Here is an 18,428-nt window from a genome sequence, read left to right as displayed (position 1 = left end):
CCCTTATACAGTCACTTTCCTTTCATCGACACACTTTATGTCCTATACATGATTTAACGTATAATGTCGTCCACTTAATTAACTTTTACATTCCAGTATGGCACCGTATTATAACTTGAATCAACATACAGTATTTGTAATTATTGCAACATTTGATAGTTGCTGCTCTCTAGTGGACAAGATATGTAGTACTGATGGCAAAAGAAGTACATTACTGTACTGCATTTATTGTTTTAAGTTCACTACATTTATTTATTAGATATCACATCTTTGTTTAAAAAAAACATGTATATGATAATAATTCACATATATTGTCAGTGTTCAAGTTCAACCATTCATTAATTTCCATGGTATTCCAAACACAAGTGTTATAGTGTATGAAAACTCAACAAAAACGTAGCACGTGTCACGTTTTGATGCTAATCATCATAAGGCCTTAATGTTGTGTTGAGAGCAAACATCATACAACAACGGGTATGGCCTAGAGCCCTAGACAATTGTATAACAAAATGAAAAGTACTAAATATTATTTAGTAACAGTGAGGTTCTACATTTTTGTTGAAACACCATGTTTGTGTTAACCTTTATACATTGGTGGGGCAAAGTTAATTCATAATTTTTCTGCCTAAATATCCCAAATCGTGCATAATTCATCTACTTCCTGGTCGCTGACACCTGTACGCATGCGCAGGGCGTGTTACTTCCTGGCGTCTAACGTTGCCGTGGGAGTGGGCTGGCGTCTGGACCACTCCACTCAGATCTGTTGCCGAGCCACAAATTAAACACAAGTCAGCCCCGGAGCACCCAGCAGCGGTCGGACATGTCGGAAAGTGGGTGCCAGGAGCCGGCGAGGCGGCCCGGCAGACCGCCGGTGGGCAACCAAGTGACGGTGGTGCTGGGCGCGCAGTGGGGCGACGAGGGGAAAGGCAAAGTTGTGGACCTGCTGGCACAAGACGCCGACATGGTGTGCAGATGTCAGGTTGGTGTTGCGTTCAATTATTGTCTCGCGCCCTCGGTTGAGCTATTAAGCGGGAAAAAACATCAACCCGTTACCCACTCCCGTCTCGACGGCTTCATTTCTTTACTTCAAGAAATATACTGTGTATCTCCATCAAGCTTACCCTTTAACTGGCTTGCTGCCCAGCTTTATCAGCCACCAATATGATGTGTTTTTCTGCTAAAGTCACCTTGACGTCTTGCTAGGTGTTTAGATCACCTATTCGGAGCACGTCTTTGAAGGCACCTTGTGGGCTCGTTTGACTTGACCAGGCGCTATAGCTTTGAACTTGTAGCTATAATGGTGGAACCTTTTTGTGAAGTCGACGTAATCTTCGTACAGTACTTAATAAAATGAGACTCCTAACACTTTCATTAGGAATGAAAAATAATTGAAAGGCGTTATAAATTCATTATATGACATCAGTGCTCGTCATAATATCGTATTTCTATTCCATAATCTACCAATAATAAATCACACTGAATGATTATGTAACAATATACACTTTTTTTTTTCCCCATCCGAATTTTTGCCAAGAATCCACCATTATTCATATGTGCAGCATTACCTACTCTGCACATTTTGAATTGCACAATTAATCCTTGGCTACGGAGTGGGTAATACACACACACACACAAAAAAAAAACTATTGACAATTCCTAACATCCGTGCATTTCTGATATTTACACAATGCAACTCAATGCAAATGCTTTCTTTACAAGGTGAAAACAAGCGGCATATTGTATTGCTTTTCCCTGAGACTAGCATACAAACAAGGCTGATTGTTTTAGTCGTCAAATGACATTTCATCACATTTTGAAATAAAAATAATCCTCACAAATCATATTACAATGATCCAAAGTCCATTACTTTTCAATGAGCTGGGAGCTTCGTTTCGCCGAGTTGACTGCCATTTTGACTTGTGACATAAGCTCGGAATTGTCAGTACCTCAAAATACATAAACAACTTTTCAAACTGTGTATTTCTCCATAATCTGCTGTTGTTGACACTGAGGCAAGCAGCACTATGTAACATTACAATATGACACATGTACAAATGATAATACAAGATTCAGGTACGCTGACAGTGACAGCCAATGCCAAGAAAATGTGCCATTATAAATATTGTGCATTATTTTTTGCCATAAACTACCATTATTGACACTTCAGCACCAGATGACAATGGCACAGTTAGGTAAGCCCCTTTTATGAAACTATTGTTGTTGTTTTTTTACCCAAATCCACCATGAGACGCGTGGTTCCATCCGCTTCGTTATTACGTAAGTTGCAAATGACAATTTCAGTCAAGATATACTTAAATGCACCAAAGGCAAACCATGTGCTTTGTCACCTTTTCCACCCCCCTGCTTTACCTTTGGGGCGCCGCTGTCCATGTCCAGGAATAACCAGAACTCCATGTGGTCGGAGCACATGCTGCGTTCCATTTATCGCCTCGGGCTCCTTTGGAAAAAAGGAACACATCCTGGTCACGGGGCAGCTCATGAGCAAGTGCGTTCAATAGTGAATGTGTCCCAGCAAGTGCAAGAATATTTGAGATATTCAAATGTATAAATATTTGGCCTTGGTGATGGTCTGCTCTCTACCGAGTGCCATTACATGCAGCAGAAATCTGACCAAGTTTGGATATTGGGCAGTTGAATTGTATCTGTATTGTAAATGCTACTTGTTGCTACCTTCCTAAACTATTCAGTCTGCATTCCAGCACAGTCACACAAAGTTCCAGAACCTTCCAATTGGGCTTCTCTTCCAAGTGTGTCTTCTGTGTGTGTTTGCCTTCTCCCTGCAGGGTGGCAACAACGCGGGACACACAGTGGTGGTTGACTCAGTGGAGTACGACTTTCACCTTCTACCCAGCGGCATCATTAACCCGGACGTCACCGCCTTCATCGGTGCGTTACGCCCACTCCGCGTCACCGACACGCCACTTTAGTACTACACATACACTCCACTTGTTTAGCTTGGTTGCGTCATTTGCGTGGTGGTGGCACTTCTGTAGTACTACCTACACTCCCCTAAAATTGAGGAAAACACACTACGCTTTAGTGCCACCTAGAGCAACCATCTTAAGTGTAACCCTTTTCCTCCCCTTTAGTGCCTGTACACCACCCAGTTAGTGCCAGCTTCTCATCACGCCTTTAGTACTCCCTGTAACATTCCCCTTAGTTCCACTTATGCTACCCCCTTTAGTACCACCTATTGCGCTACTTTTAGTGCCTCTGCCTTTTGTTTAATTCGCCTCCAGCATAATGTTTTGGCTTGGAGTCAAACGTCAATGCAGCTGCAGTAGCTTCATTAACTAATGGGGTCCATTGTTACCCTCACACGCGCATGCCCTTAACTCATTCACTCGCAGCCATTTTCATTGTAGCAACACCCTTCGCTCCCGGCTGTTTTACTGGATTTTGACTGATTTTGCAAGGCCCACAGAATATTCTCTTCTATTGCTATAAAAACCTGGAACCTACCAAAAGAAAGTTAGGAGTCTCTTCTTTCATCAGGGGGGGGAAAAAAAGTACATTTGTATCTGTTTCCGTTTCCGCAGCAATTAGCATTAGAATATAGCTAAGTTTCATCATTATGGTGAAAACACTGTCAAAAAGAGCTTGTTGCGACATGGCCCTGGCTGATTTTTTATACTCTGCTGCCACCTGCTGGCCGTTTTGTTGGAATAACTATCATTGCTTTAAGACACCTCTTCATATCAGAAGCTGCATCAAAGCATTCTGTATGCTCTTGCATAAAAAACATAAATACGTTTTTCGGAGTAATGGACAAAGTATTAAAAAAAAAACGTATTTATATGTTTTGGGTTTGAATGAGTTAATGTGCGAGATTTGTGATATCTTTCTATTTGAAGACGCATTTTAACCCCTTCAAAGAGGGCATTTAAAAAAAAAAACCCAACTGATTTTGACTCTTTTCCCACATAAGAACAACATGGATTTTTTTTCTATGGTTGTCTCATGTTTTTATAGTATGGCTGTAACGTGTTGTAAAATTATGACATCATCCAAATTATGCGTTTTTATTGGTTTCGACACACAAATATGTCATGTCCACTGCATTCTGAACTGAAATGGCCCTCATTTTTTTGGACATTTTTCTTGTTTTTGTGTAATAGCGTACACCGCATTACGTATCCACTTCTCACTGTGTTGTTGTTTCACCACCAGGTAACGGTGTAGTCATCCACCTGCCAGGCCTGTTCGAAGAGGCCGCAAAGAACGAGCGCAAAGGCAAAAGTGAGTTGACTTTGCTCAGCGTGAGGTGACGCTGCTTCAGTCTGTTAAAACTGTATTTGGGGGTTGGACGCAGGTCTGAAAGGCTGGGAGAAAAGGTTGATCATCTCAGACAGGGCGCACATCGGTAAGTCTCGCCCGCCCGCAGATGTGCGCGCGGCCTTCCCCGAGTTGCGTGTGAGCGAATGTTTTATATCCCCTCTGTGCCTTCTTCTTCCGCAGTGTTTGACTTCCACCAAGCCGTGGATGGCGTTCAGGAGCAGATGAGGCAAGAGCAAGCTGGCAAGAAGTAAGGAATCTCCATGGCTACGACACATAAACACACATGATAATAATAAATATTTGAAAGCGTTTGATAAACTTCTAAGAATTACACATTTGGAATTTTTCGTGGTTGCTTTTTTTTTTTTTTAAGTGAATTAGCTGTGTGCAGTGAAGGCATCGTAGCTGTAGGTGGTGGTAGTGTGCATTACAAAATAGCTTTCAAAGGAGAAAAAAAAAAGTAACAAGTGTAAGACTATCCCGTGGAAAGGTGTTTGAATCAATTTTATGAAATGTATTCATACGCAATACACTCCCTTCTTTGTAAAAGTGTTGGTTCGGTAAATTTGATCTTTATTTTATATTTTTGTTGTTTAATGTAGACCACAGCTTCTCAATTATTAGTATTTTTTGGGAATAAGAAAATATTTTGCCTCACGTTGAATATAAATACTATTATTTGCCGAGGACTTCCGTCAGTCGTCAATTTCCGTCAATTGCCGATTAATGGAAGTGCCCACCTATTGGTTAGTGTACAATGACGCGAAGCATTGAAAAAAAATGCACCGACTGAGCCCCTGAGCGAAGCAAGATTACTTCTGTCCATCGTGGTGAGTACGCACGGTCCGTCTCATTCCGTGTATTTTTTGTGAGGCTTCGTATTATAAAGAATTTGCTGAAAGTGCTGAAGCACTCGCCAAAAGGTGGGCACTTCCATCAATCGTCAATTCCCGTCATTGACGATGCCCGCCTGTGATCATTTGTGTATAAAAAATGTTGTAAGTACACCTCTGCAGAGAAGTTAATAGTCCCTGTGCACTCCAGTGCCACCTACTGTAGTGTATGTGCAATTACACTTTCTTTTACCATGACAAAAAATAAAAATAAAAATAGGTTACATGCGCCACACTTGGCTTCACATCATGCCCGTCCACATATTGAGAAGGACTTTGGAATTGATGTTTGGTTTGGTGTGGTTTGTTTTGTTTATTTAGCACAATTTAAAAACCCGCGCAAGGACGGAATGAAGCCGGAAATGCTTTTACAGAGCTTGAATTTCTGGATAAAACCCTTGAATGTGTTTCTTTATATGACTGAATTGTTTCCATCAAACATGCCTCCAGAATCCCCAAATTGTGTTTTGTTGATAGCATAACACCATCGGGATATATCTTTACTTGTAAAACTGTTAACAGTGTATGCGAAGAATGTCGAGCGGGAGCCTGCGGAGCATTCCGGTTATTAGCATGAAGAAAGGATCCAGTAATTCTTGTTGAACGCTGGCGCGTCTTCATCTCCTTAAAGCCCAGGACCCTCTGCCAAAGTGTGTGCCTGCGTGTGTGCGTTAGAGAGCGAGAGAATGCTTTTAAAGGCTCGGCTAAATAGATGGCTGCAAGCACCGAGCTGGTCTCTTTCCAACATCTTCAGGCATCCTTCTCGCAGTGCTCCGATGTCCCGGAGTCACACGAGACAAGTCGCGCGTTGCCAGAACTTTTCAACTTCTAAACAACACAAACGTGAAGGCAATAAAAATTACAACCACAATGATAACCGCGTGATCAACAACATTGATAAAAAAAAATAGCGTTATTATTTGGGATGTTTTTACAGAGTTCTCACATGGAACATTCTCATTAAAGGACAGGAAATGGAACTGTTATAAAAAAAAATACGGTGCTTACTTTTGCCAAACTCATTTGAAACGATCATTTTTGTTTTTCTTGCTCAGACTGTGACTTGTCATCTACATCCATATTTCCATAAAAAGATAAGCTGTTGCACAAAAGAAAAATATTACTTTTTATTATTTTATTTCTTATACTGTATATTACGTAAATATTTGGTTTTTATTTAGTTACGTATATTTATTGGTTAATCTCTCACTTACTTAAGACATTAAGAATTGTATGACATGTATTTTATTCCCGTACTGGGTAAATTATTGATGTTGCATGCTCCTAAAAACAAGCCATAAAATCTAGTATATGCAGTTGTCCCCTGAGCACCACTGAGTCCGACTGAGAATAGCAAAAAAAAAAAAAAAAAGTAAATAATTAGTCCCTTGGAATTTACATTAAAAAATAAAAGCAAATAGCTTCGGGGATAGTTTCAAAAATAAATATTTGTGAAGAATCACATTTGTGGATGCTGAACCGTGAATATGCAGAGCTCCACTGTATTGTTAAATATTGTTTTGTTTTATTGTCAACATTGCACATTTATTTTTTACCATTATTATGTACATGTTTTGCAGTTATTTTGTGTTTTTAATGTAATTATTTCGATGCATGTTTACACAATATTGAGATGTCATTTCACACTTTTCAGCCATCACTCACTCTGGTATCCTTTTGTGTAGACATTAAAAAAAAAAAAAAAAAAAAAAACTAAAATGATAATTGAAGATTATGCCCCACTCATTAATTTCTGAGGCCATGATGCTTTTTCCTAAAACGTGAGTATCACTCCAAAAAGTAACACTTTTGAGGCATCCTCCTTTGGCAGAGCGAAGTGGCGTCGTCGTGCTTTAGATAGTCGCACCATTGCGCTCTTTGCCAGGGTTAATGATGAAACCCAATAACGTGCGAGGTTAGTTGACGTGCACGGTCAGCCAACTGCCCGCGTGCTAATACTCTTTTAATAGTGTGAGTGTCATATTAATGGATAGCAAGCTGAAAAGGGAAAATGCTGTGTCGGTAAAAATACGCTGATGCGTTAAGGGACATTTAGTGGGCAATAAAAATGTTTCTGATGGACATGTGCTAAATGTAAATATTCAAGCTCCTGTTTAATAAGGCTGACAGACATCAGATTGCTGAAATGACTAATTGAATGTTTAATGTTTTTTGTTTTTGCATCGCCCGCCCAGCCTGGGGACGACAAAGAAGGGCATCGGTCCGGTGTATTCTACCAAGGCGGCACGCAGCGGCCTCAGGATATGCGACCTGCTGGCTGACTTCACACACTTCTCCGAGAGGTTTGCAAGTTTTTTTTTTTTTGTTTCTTCTGCACGGGTCCCTCTTAAGTAGCCATAATGTAACTAGTTCGTTTCCGACATTAGCGCAGTCTTCTTTCCACAACCCTTAGGTATACATTAAAGTATACAATTTTTCATGAAACTCCATTGCAAATTTTAGATTAACACATACTAAGCGGACAGCACAACAACATGCACAATTGTAAACCCATCACAGTGTTGTTTATGTACTCAACTGTAGGGAGTACCATGTTGGGTGTAAGCATTTTTTTTAAAACTCTACCATGAACTTCAACTAGTTCTGTATGTGCTGTGGTATTGACAGCATGCATGTAAAAGTTTGTTGCCATACTCATTTAGTCGCCAAGACTGTTTATCTACTCAACTGCAGAGAACACCCAGCATCTACTATGGGGAGACCTTTATTTTTGTGAACCCAGCCGTAAACTTCAGCATGCAGGAATGTTAACTCTTTAACCTAACATTTCTTCACATGGTGTCCGGAGACATTTACTCAACTGTGTAGGATACTTGCCATCTACTAGCATTTATTAACTCATTTACTCCCAGTCATTTTCACTCAAGTAACTTTTTACTTGATTTGGACTGATTTCGAAGGACCCACAGAATGTGTTCTATTGCTATAAAATCATCGAACCTACCAAAAGAAAGATCAGTCTCTTCTTTCATCAGGAAAAAAAAAGTATATTTTTCTTCTATCTGCTTCCGTTTTGCAGCCAATTAGCATTAGAATATAGCGAAGTTTCATCATTATTCACAATTCTGCTTAGAATTGTGGCGAAACAGCTTGTTTTCATCATGGCCCTGGTTGGTCTCTTATACTCTGCTGCCACCTGCTGGCCGTTTTTGTAATTACTACAATTTTTTTCCACCCATTCTCTGCAGTTGAGAGGCTGCATCAAAACTTTCTGTATGCTCTAGCATAAAAAACAAAAAAACAAAAAACGTATACCTACGTCTTTGGGACACTTAATACAAACGTGTTTATACGTCTTTGGAAGCAATTGTGTTAAGGGGAGGCATTTTGATTTCTAGTCAGGTGTAAACTTCAGATTTTGTGCTAATGACAACAATCTTTGACCCTAACTTATTTCATTACATGATGTCCAAAGACAAGTATGTAGTCAAATGCTTGATGGCAATACAGGGTTATGGCATTTAGAGATGTTACCGGGGACTGGGGAGGGCATGTATTTGTGCGCAGTCTTCTTTAAACTCGAAGCGTCAGCATCAATGATACCATGTGACGTCTACCACAAAACAGGTGCTCTCACACAAGACGTGAGCGTAAGAGGAGTTGTCGATTTGGGGAGTGGTGCTTATTTGGATTAAAGCAGCACTATCTTTTTTTTTTTTTTTTTTTTTTTAAATAAACTAGCTTATGTTTATTAAAAGTTTTTTTTTTTCTAAAGACTATTATTGTGGATGAGAAGGTCTTGTTGAATGGTGCAGGTATAAAGTCTTGGCCCAGCAGTACCAGACCATGTACCCCAGTCTGCAAATAGACATGGAGGGCGAGCTGGTCAAATTAAAGGTAAAGGCTGGAAAGTAATACAAATCATTTCCCCAAAAATTCGTAACGCCCGGAAACCTGATTCCTCCCCCAGGCCTACGTGGAACAGATCAAGCCGATGGTGAGGGACGGCGTGCACTACATGTATGAGGCTCTCCACGGGCCTCCCAAGAACATCCTGGTGGAGGGAGCTAACGCGGCGCTGCTGGACATCGACTTCGGTCAGTTGTGAAACGCACACGCCAGACTGCCGCGATTGTGTACGTCTAAACATTAGGGGTGGGAACATCTGGGTACTTCACGATACAAGGCTCACGACAATACCACGATTATCGATATATTGGTCAGGTAATAAAAATAATTCCATGATATAAACTATGATAAAACTAATCAAGACATAAACTGATGTTTTTTCAATGAGAAAATAGTTGTTTTTTGCACCATCACTGAAACACAATATCAAAATTGGTGTCTTCTTCACAATGATTAATATAGTACTTTTTTTTTTTTTTTTTTTAAACAAATACAAATCTTGACAGAGAAAACTTTCTGTCAACAAATTTGTCTATCTCAAACACTATTACCATGCAACATGTCAGTCGGTCAAATAGTCATTTGTTTCATTTTATAAACTGACACGATTTTGTGTGTAACATTGCAAATGTAAATAAATAAAATTACTTAAATATTTAATCTTAATATTCCTCAGAAATTGTGTGCTTCAAAAAGTCAAAATGTAAAATGTGTTTTAAAACTTTAAAATTGAATATATTATACACAATTTTAATAAAAACATATGCCAAACGGAGTCACTTGCTGGGATAGACAAAAGTAAGCTGATGAGTCTTCTTCGCCTGAAGACTTGCGTACATTTCCCCGCCATTCTTATGAGGCGCGCCCCCTAGTGGCCCGCCAAGTAATTGCTCAATAACTAATGAGCCGTTATAGCGGCTGTATATTAACGACAAATATCGATACTTGGTGAAGGCATATCGATAATCGAACGAGAGACAAAGTATCACAATTTATCACGATATCGTCACACTCCTACGAAACGTATAATAATAATCCCCAGTTATATCGCCTTCTACCTATTGTGAATGTTTCTATTAAACATTTACCACACCGAGGCAACTGATTACAACGGAAAATGTCGGAATCAATTGACTCAGCTCGGAATCCTTCAAAATGTGTTTAAAGTATGTATTGTATTTTTGTTTGTTTGTTTGTTTGTTTTTGTCAACTACATTTAATCCAATGTGTTGCAACACTGCGTTGTTGGTTCAGTGCTTGTGGTCGAAACACCACACTGGTAGAAACAGTACGGTGCTATCAGGGCACAGCGTCCCTCTCGTGACAGTTGATTGGAAACTGTGGCAAATGTCACACAGCAGCACCTTCACTTCCTTTCTCACTCGTTTGCCAAAATTCCTTGGAATGATTGACCGGCTCACCAACGTGCTTTGCCACAACACGCCTGCTGAGTTGCAACGGTCGCCACAGGCGATGAACCCCGTTTGATGCCAAAACACTCGGCTGCGCTGCATGCGGGTGTCAAGGCACTAAAGTTTCCGTCACATTTACCGCAGCAACAAGAGAGAAAAGAGAGCAAACAGTGGAACAACTAAACTCCCAAGCAGGTCATGTCATGTAATCTTAGGTGATCCTTTTTTTTTTTTTTTTTTTTTTAATAACACAAAGAAAATGAGGTGACTTTGTCACGTAAATCACATATGTGTTACCACATTTTCAAAGTTAAGACCAAGTTTTACTGTTTTACCATTTTACAACCTTTTTACCCTTCCGCTGCAACTAGGAAGAAAAATTTCGGCGCAAAAGGCTCATCCACAATGTTAAACAAAGCATCTTCACGGTTAAGACTTGACTCATTTGCAACGCTAAATTGTGTCTTACAAATGAAGAATCTCTTCGTTGTTGTTTTGCAGCAGTTTAATTGTACACTTGCAAAGTTTTTACACTTTTATGACAGTTAAGAAGGTGAAAAGGATTATATGATGGCTAGAGGTTGAACCTAGGAAATTATGCAAATATATTCGATTATTTTTTACTGTAGCGGTTTCACTGTATGCTCTTGCATGGAGTGTTTTTTTTTCCTCAGGCACATCCTCAGACCGCTAAAAGCCTTCTTTCTACATTACTGCTCATTGTGGGTTTTAGAGGTGCCTTCTGTGTATCGACACGCTGCATTCCGAGCGGTGTCCGGTCGCGGCCCACTCGACACGACCCAGCTGGCTTGCCAAATATATCAGGACGCGCTAAAATAAACAAATGTGTTATGTCAGTCTGGGGCGTATGCTGTGCTGGAAAGTACTCGACTTGAGGAGCTTTATCAGGTAGCAGTGTATTTTAATTTTAATGTTTGTTTCTATTTCTATTTTTTTTTTTGCTTTGCCAATTGTTTTTTTTTTTCAACCTCCATTGATATTATTATTATTATTATTATTATTATTATTATCAACTACACAGAATTACTGAGAGACTGTGACTACTTTTGCAAACTGTGTGTACACCCAATACCAAAACTAAAAGAAACGATCGTCACGGAGCTGATAGGAGCAACTTTGTGTCTTTTTATTTATTTATTTACACATCACTCACTCACTCACTCACTCACTCACTCACTCACTCACTCACACCTACATCATGTAAGCCACACATGGTCTCCCAGGTGGAGAAGTGAACCCATGCCAACCAGCACCGAAGGCAAGTGACGGTTTTTTTTTTTCGTTTCAGGGACATACCCGTTTGTGACGTCGTCCAACTGCACGGTGGGCGGGGTCTGCACGGGCCTCGGCATGCCGCCACAGAACGTTGGCAAGGTTTATGGCGTGGTCAAGGCCTACACCACCCGTGTCGGCATCGGCGCCTTCCCCTCCGAGCAGAACAATGTATGTCAACAAGCAAATATATCTTGATATTATATATGCATAGTATTTTTTATGTGTGTGTTGTGGAGAATTGTACAAGAGTAATACTGTTCTGTAGAATTGGACTCATTGGGCAAAATATTAGGTACGCATATAGACGAGTACTGCATCTAAATATAGTTGGTGAATGTCTGCCTTTCAAAGAGGGGTTTGTAATTTTTTTTAATACGATAGTAATGTACAAAAGTGGTTTAGCTTTTGATGCATTACGTGCAGGTGTAGCGACTCATTTTCTTTTCAAACAGTGCCATCTAGAGGAGGATTTGTGACACTACTGCCAGTTGCAAGCAAGTTCAAAACATTGTAGCGTTTTAAAATACCCTCATAAATTTGTTGTGATACATTTGACATTGTTTTAGGGATCTGTTTTATTTCTAATACAATACATTACAAATAGGCTTATTTCGACTTGATTTGACATTACCGAATATGTTTCCTCTGCCTGTAAATGGGAGCTTCTCCGATTTGTTTTTCAACTCGTTCAACCAATGTGCGGCCGTGCTGTGGCATTCAGGAAATCGGCCAGCTGCTTCAGAGCCGCGGCAAGGAGGTTGGGGTGACCACAGGCAGGAAGCGGCGCTGCGGCTGGCTCGACCTGGTGCTCATCAAATACGCGCACATGATCAACGGCTTCACGGCGTGAGTTCACCACCTCTCGCGCAACTGTTACTTAAGCAACATGGGCTAATTCTGCACTTTTGCAGTTTAGCACTGACCAAACTGGACATACTTGACGTCCTCCCGGAGATCAAAGTGGGCGTGGCGTACAAAGTCGACGGCCAAACTATACCGCACTTCCCAGGTGAGTGAAGAAACGTTTTTTTTTTTTCCTTTTTTTTTTTTAAATAGGAGTTAAGGTGAGCGATTATTCAAGTGATGTGACTGTCTGCAGCCAATCAGGAGGTGCTGATGCACGTGGAGGTCCAATACAAGACGCTGCCAGGCTGGAACAGCAACACGACGTCCGCCAGGAGCTTTGAGGAGCTCCCGGAGAACGCCAAGAAATACGTGCGCTTCGTCGAGGAGCACGTCGGAGTGCCTGGTACGAATACACGCCAAGCGAAAATGACAGATTTCAATGGTTGTATAAGAGAACCAACTTCTATTTCTATTTTATTTATCTTATTTCTATTTTTTTAACTAGAATGGAGTATGTGTCCTTTTATATTTTCTATATAAATGGTGGCCAACCAATAGAAGACATTGTGCTCGCCAACAAACAGTTTTATCAGCTTAAGTAGGCCTAAATGGTTATCAAAAACGAAACAGATTTAGTCCTAAAAATATTTTTAATTAATATTATTGTATGTATTCTATAGGGGGGGATGAATAAACAGATTTTATCTGCCAGTTTACATTTACGCAGTATACATTATTGTCATCTGCAACTTGGCAATTTGTATATTTTTTTTTATGTATGGAGTTCCACTAAGAATTAAATGGGTACACTACAAAAAGGACAATAGAAAATTTAAGAAAAAAAAAATAGTAAAATAAGAAAATTATTACTTCAAATAAGCAAAATTATCTGCCAACAGAACAACAAAAATGTACTTAAATTTACCTGTAAAATTTAGAATAATAAATAAAAATAAAATAATACTATTCCCGTATCAACCATATATAACGAAACCCAGCTTGCACTTTTGTATGATTGTTTTCATACTTGATTTTTTTTCCATTTTTTATTTTCTAGATTATGCAAAATCTTAAAATAAGAAAAAGTAATCTTATGAAAGCTCAGTTCAGAGCCTTTATGTTGGTTAGTTGTCATCTTAAAATGTGGAAAATGCTTGTTTTTAGCCTCACAGTACTTAAACGGGCTGCTAACACTCAAGGCAAAGACTGCTTCAAATAAGATCATTAAGTAAAAAGTATCTAAAAAAATAAGCACAATGATCTTGTCTGACAATTTCATTTTAAGTAAAAAATAACTTGTCTAAGCAAATTTAGGAAATTATATCTTAGTTAAGATTTCATTTTTTGCAGTGCACACCCTTTGTTGAACACCAACATATTGTTAAAAATAATCCAGGTAGATAAACAAAGACAGGAAGCCATTTTGTGAGTTTTTACACTTGGTATAAAATGTTCTTTCCTTGCAGTGAAATGGATCGGTGTGGGCAAGTCTCGGGAGTCTATGATCCAGCTCTTCTAGACATCACCGCCATCTTGCCAGCCTCTTCCAACACGCACGCACGCACGCACGCACACACACACACGCATACAGTACATACACACAGCCTGACTACCTGCCTGGACTCTCTTGATTTCCGACGCGACTGTCGGATTGGGAAGGCTTTTTACACACTGTAACTGTACTGTCGGAACCGCTACCGTGCCGGGATTTTTAACCTCATTAGCTGTTTGTAACAGACCCTCAATAAGCTCAGCATACACCAGCGCCATTAACATATGATCCCACCCACATTGTTTGAATCGCGCTGTGCCTGTGTCTTGTCGTCCCGTTTTTAAAAGATGCTTTGTGTTTTATTCTGTCAGTCAGGTGGACGTGGCACTTTTCTGACACCAAGGTAAAAAGGGATCTTTTCATGTTTAACGTTTTATTTGCAGGAAAAAAACTAATATTTTAAACTTGTCGCCACTCATTTCTTCCTCATGTTACACACAACGCATGCCTTATCTTTTTAAAAAGGTTTTATTTTCAAGTGGTGAGTTTCCCTTTAATCCTCACAGAAAATCTGCTGTTACTCTTTTCCTCACTCTTGGGTTCTAATTGTTGTTATTGTTGCACTTTTTTTTTTTGTAATTTAAATCAGTTCTGTGGATCCAGAGCAAATGGAGCTTGATACTCACTACCATGAGTTTAAGGCCTCCATCCTCACAGTGAAAAATTAAATGTGGAAAACTAATGTGTTACTCATTTAGAATATACACACACTTTTTTTTTTTTTTATGTATTCAACATAGGCTTGCAAGAGTTGATCCCAGTAGCTGTCTTCTGGCAGCAGACACTGAACTGGTCACCAGCCAATCGTAGCCTAGGCACACATAGACGAACAACCAGGAGGCAGTCGTAGTAGCCTACCCAGAGAAAACGCCACCAAAAAAGCAGGAGCTCGGATTCAAACCCATGACCTCCGCACTGTGAGGCAGATGTACTAACAAATCACCCATGTGCCGCCTAATGTTTAATTCAACAGTAAGGATACAAATTTAAAAGGGTTAAATAAAAATACATTTTTAATAAAGACAATAATCTGAAGTTGCATAAATACAAACGATGAGAAAAATTTGTAACAGTAGGATGTGTTGGAGAAATAAAAAAAAAAAAAAAATGAAAATAAAATTTGTTAAAATTATGTTTAAAAAATAGTTACGAAACTCCCTGATATGTGGTTAATCGATATATTTTTCACAAAAACTACACAAGTACTGTATTTGTTTCAGTCTTCTTTGGACATTGAAATGAAGAACTGTTGGCTGTGCCATTTTGTTAATCAAAACAAGTGGCAGCATCTTCCGTTCTGTGCCAAAACCTAACAAAAATGGAAAAACGGCGGCTTCTCTTCCTGTATCGTATGTATTATAAAACATTGCCGTGTAACAGATGAAATGTTAACAGAAGTAATTTAGCATCTTTTTTTTTTCTTTTTTTCTTTTTTTAACAAATTAATATATAGCTGGCCGGGCTACATTACTATAATAATTTGGCAATGAAGCTATGCTAGCTTGCTAGCTAAAGCACGCCACACCAGACAACTACAAAACTCGTTTTAATATCTCACTTGTCTTTAGTATCATATTATACACATTAGTAGACAGTTGACTTGTTGCAATACTTTGACCCAGAAGAAAACTAAGCGTGCTAAGTATTCGCTAAGTAGCGAATTAGCTAGGCAGCTCCATTCAAAGGACACGTAAGGATGACCCAACGTCCTCTTTTGGGACATTTGGGTGGACATACCATTTTATTATTTTTATAAATTCGTCAAAAGAGGTGAAGTAGACCGTGCAACTGCGACTGGTACCACAATTTCAAGGCCGGGGCAAGTGTTCTATTTATTTATTTATTTATTTATTGATATGGTGACCCTAAAATGAGCTTTTCAATGTTTGTATTCTTACTCTAGTTTGTGTACGCTCAGAATCCTGACCAAAATAGCACTCTCATGTTAAAGACGTGTTATTAAGATACCTGGGGACTACAGTATTTGGACATTTTGGTGGCAAAAGTAATGCACATTTGTCATTTGAAGACATGAATATTTTTTCTTTTGCCATATGAATTCAAGCGTGTGGACGTTCGCTGTAATTTAAGGTTTTGTTTTGAACACGAGATGGCGCCCTTCAACTGCAAATGATGGGAAAGCTCAATTGACCACTGTGCGAACTCCAGTGGGGGATGAGCTGTATGATGTATATTGTTTTTTGTACATTGCCGTTGTCATATATAGAGTAAAACAGGGCTCAAAGTCCATTGTCTTACATGACAGAAGGATGCCAAAGAAGAAGCATTATTTAAAAAAGAAACAAATGGAATACAGTAAATTTAATATAAAAAAAACAACTGTATCTAATTTGGAATGGTTGTAACACTGTGGAGAAAAATGAAATGATGCGCTGTTAAAAACATTAGCCTAGTAGCATAATTGAAGAGGCCATTTTGAATTAACTGTCTTAATGTAATTAAAAATACAGATTTTCTTGCATTTTTTTCTTCCTTTTTCTGTGTAGATTCTCTCTCATCCAGCTTATCCGCAAAGGTTGAATTAAGGTACGTAGACATGAATTTGTGTTTTCCGAACCCATTAAAAAAATATTTGACTTAGCCAATTACGCTTACAGGGTCAAGTTGCCTTTCAAGTGGTGCTGTTGTGAGCTCACGTTTTGAACCACAGCTTCACCTGCAGCTCATTTGCATCCACTCTCACCGGCCTTCCTGTCCACATTTGACTACACCTGAATGCCACACAAACATGCACAGATGTGAGGCGGACAGTTGATTTTACATACTGCACTTGAACGCAACACAAAGGCCCACACACTGGAGCCTTTCTTGTGACTTTTGTTGCAGGCCAACTGCTCATCTCGCCCAATTTTCACGTTTTCTCATCATCTCTCACCCCTCCCCCTGTCATTCAATCCCACAGCGCTCTCACTGGTCCCTCCTCGGTCCTCATTTGAATCCACAGTGAGGCCTCTTTGTCCACTGGCCTGCCTCTGCATTGTGCCCGCGAAGTGGAGGCTGGCTACGTGGACAAGCAAATGAATTTTTCCCCTCCTTGGGCCCAGTGTGGCACTCAGGCGCTCGCGCTGACTCGTGAATTGAGAGAAAGCTGCACCTTAAAATATCCTCTTGAATGGAACAATCTTTACTTTGTGGTGCATGTGGGTGTGTGATCTTCTGACCCGCATACAAAGGCCTCCATTGATGAGGGGAATTGGAACTCAGCCATGATGAAAGTCCTAAAAAAAAAAAGGTTTTTTTTTTTTGTTTTTTGTTTTTTTTTGTTTGTCCACCAACTACATGCTATAAATGCAAGTGTTTTGCAGCTTGTCAAACACCGCATGCTTACGACAATTAGCAGGTGATCTTCTCATTAGTGTGTGAACCAGATTTGATCACTTAAAATGAACACCATACCCCGAACATGATGATGTGTGACTAAATAGACAGTGCAAGGTTGAACTTGAATCAATATATTTGTTAATATAAAATATCTGAAAACGCCACATCAAAAGTTTAAGTGTACGCTATACTAAAAAGAATCACCAAAATAAAGACTGTTACTTATGTATTTCCATCACAATAATTTGAAAAATTCTTGAAGAAATAAAAGATGAAACTAGAACAAGACAAGATGATCCTAGAATTTAAAGAGTTTAATACTTACATCATATAATAATTTACGCTCTTGAAAATGGCAACAAAATAAATATCATGAACTTCTGTCTAAAAACTAGGGAACAAATGTAAAATAATTATTTACCGTATGTTTTATGATAAATCTGAAAATGTCGCAAAATGTCTATATGCACTTATATTGAGAAAAACAATAGCTATATATTATATCGTAAAATTAAGTAAGAAAATATTTGCTTATTCAAAGTAATAGGCCTATGTCACAAAAGTATTTTAAGTAACTTTAAATATGATACTTATATTTATTTATGTGATTATAATCATAATACTCAAGTAAAAATGGTCAGTTGAATTTGGAAATTTTCAATGGATGCCCTTCCAGATTAATATCACCAAAAAACAAAAATCTAAGTTTACCCATAAATGTTTAGATTGTATGATAAATGATGCAAAATTTTGACCATTGTTTTATAAATGGTTAAATATGAAATAGCACATGGTTCGACTCAAGGAAATAAATGAGTCACAGTTGATTTTCTTTTAAATATTGATATTTATTCGTGTTTCATGTATAGAAAGATTACAGTTAGTATACTGTATCCTTACATATTGATGCTGATACTG

The 18,428-nt window shown here is 39.0% G+C and overlaps 1 protein-coding gene and 1 long non-coding RNA gene across 2 annotated transcripts; one reads left to right on the top strand and one right to left on the bottom strand.

Moving 5' to 3' along the window:
* Positions 1 to 209: 209 nt before the first annotated feature.
* Positions 210 to 1,354, bottom strand: LOC144001423 (uncharacterized). The gene is made up of 2 exons (XR_013278482.1): positions 1,122 to 1,354; positions 210 to 1,021 (listed from the first exon to the last, which is right to left on the bottom strand). It is a non-coding gene; the product is annotated as an uncharacterized LOC144001423 (long non-coding RNA).
* Positions 483 to 14,850, top strand: adss2 (adenylosuccinate synthase 2). The gene is made up of 13 exons (XM_077495727.1): positions 483 to 979; positions 2,805 to 2,907; positions 4,192 to 4,260; positions 4,334 to 4,384; positions 4,480 to 4,546; positions 7,388 to 7,495; positions 8,969 to 9,050; positions 9,124 to 9,250; positions 11,784 to 11,938; positions 12,492 to 12,616; positions 12,682 to 12,779; positions 12,870 to 13,019; positions 14,083 to 14,850. The coding sequence occupies exons 1-13, from the start codon at positions 821 to 823 to the stop codon at positions 14,133 to 14,135; spliced, it is 1,347 nt and encodes a 448-aa protein (XP_077351853.1). The 5' UTR covers positions 483 to 820; the 3' UTR covers positions 14,136 to 14,850.
* Positions 14,851 to 18,428: the final 3,578 nt, after the last annotated feature.

The sequence above is a fragment of the Festucalex cinctus genome, chromosome 14 (genome assembly GCF_051991245.1).
Source record: "Festucalex cinctus isolate MCC-2025b chromosome 14, RoL_Fcin_1.0, whole genome shotgun sequence".
NCBI classification, from domain to species: domain Eukaryota; kingdom Metazoa; phylum Chordata; class Actinopteri; order Syngnathiformes; family Syngnathidae; genus Festucalex; species Festucalex cinctus.
The sequence above is the reverse complement of the archived record's forward strand: the minus strand, read 5'-3'. Positions and strand labels throughout refer to the sequence as shown.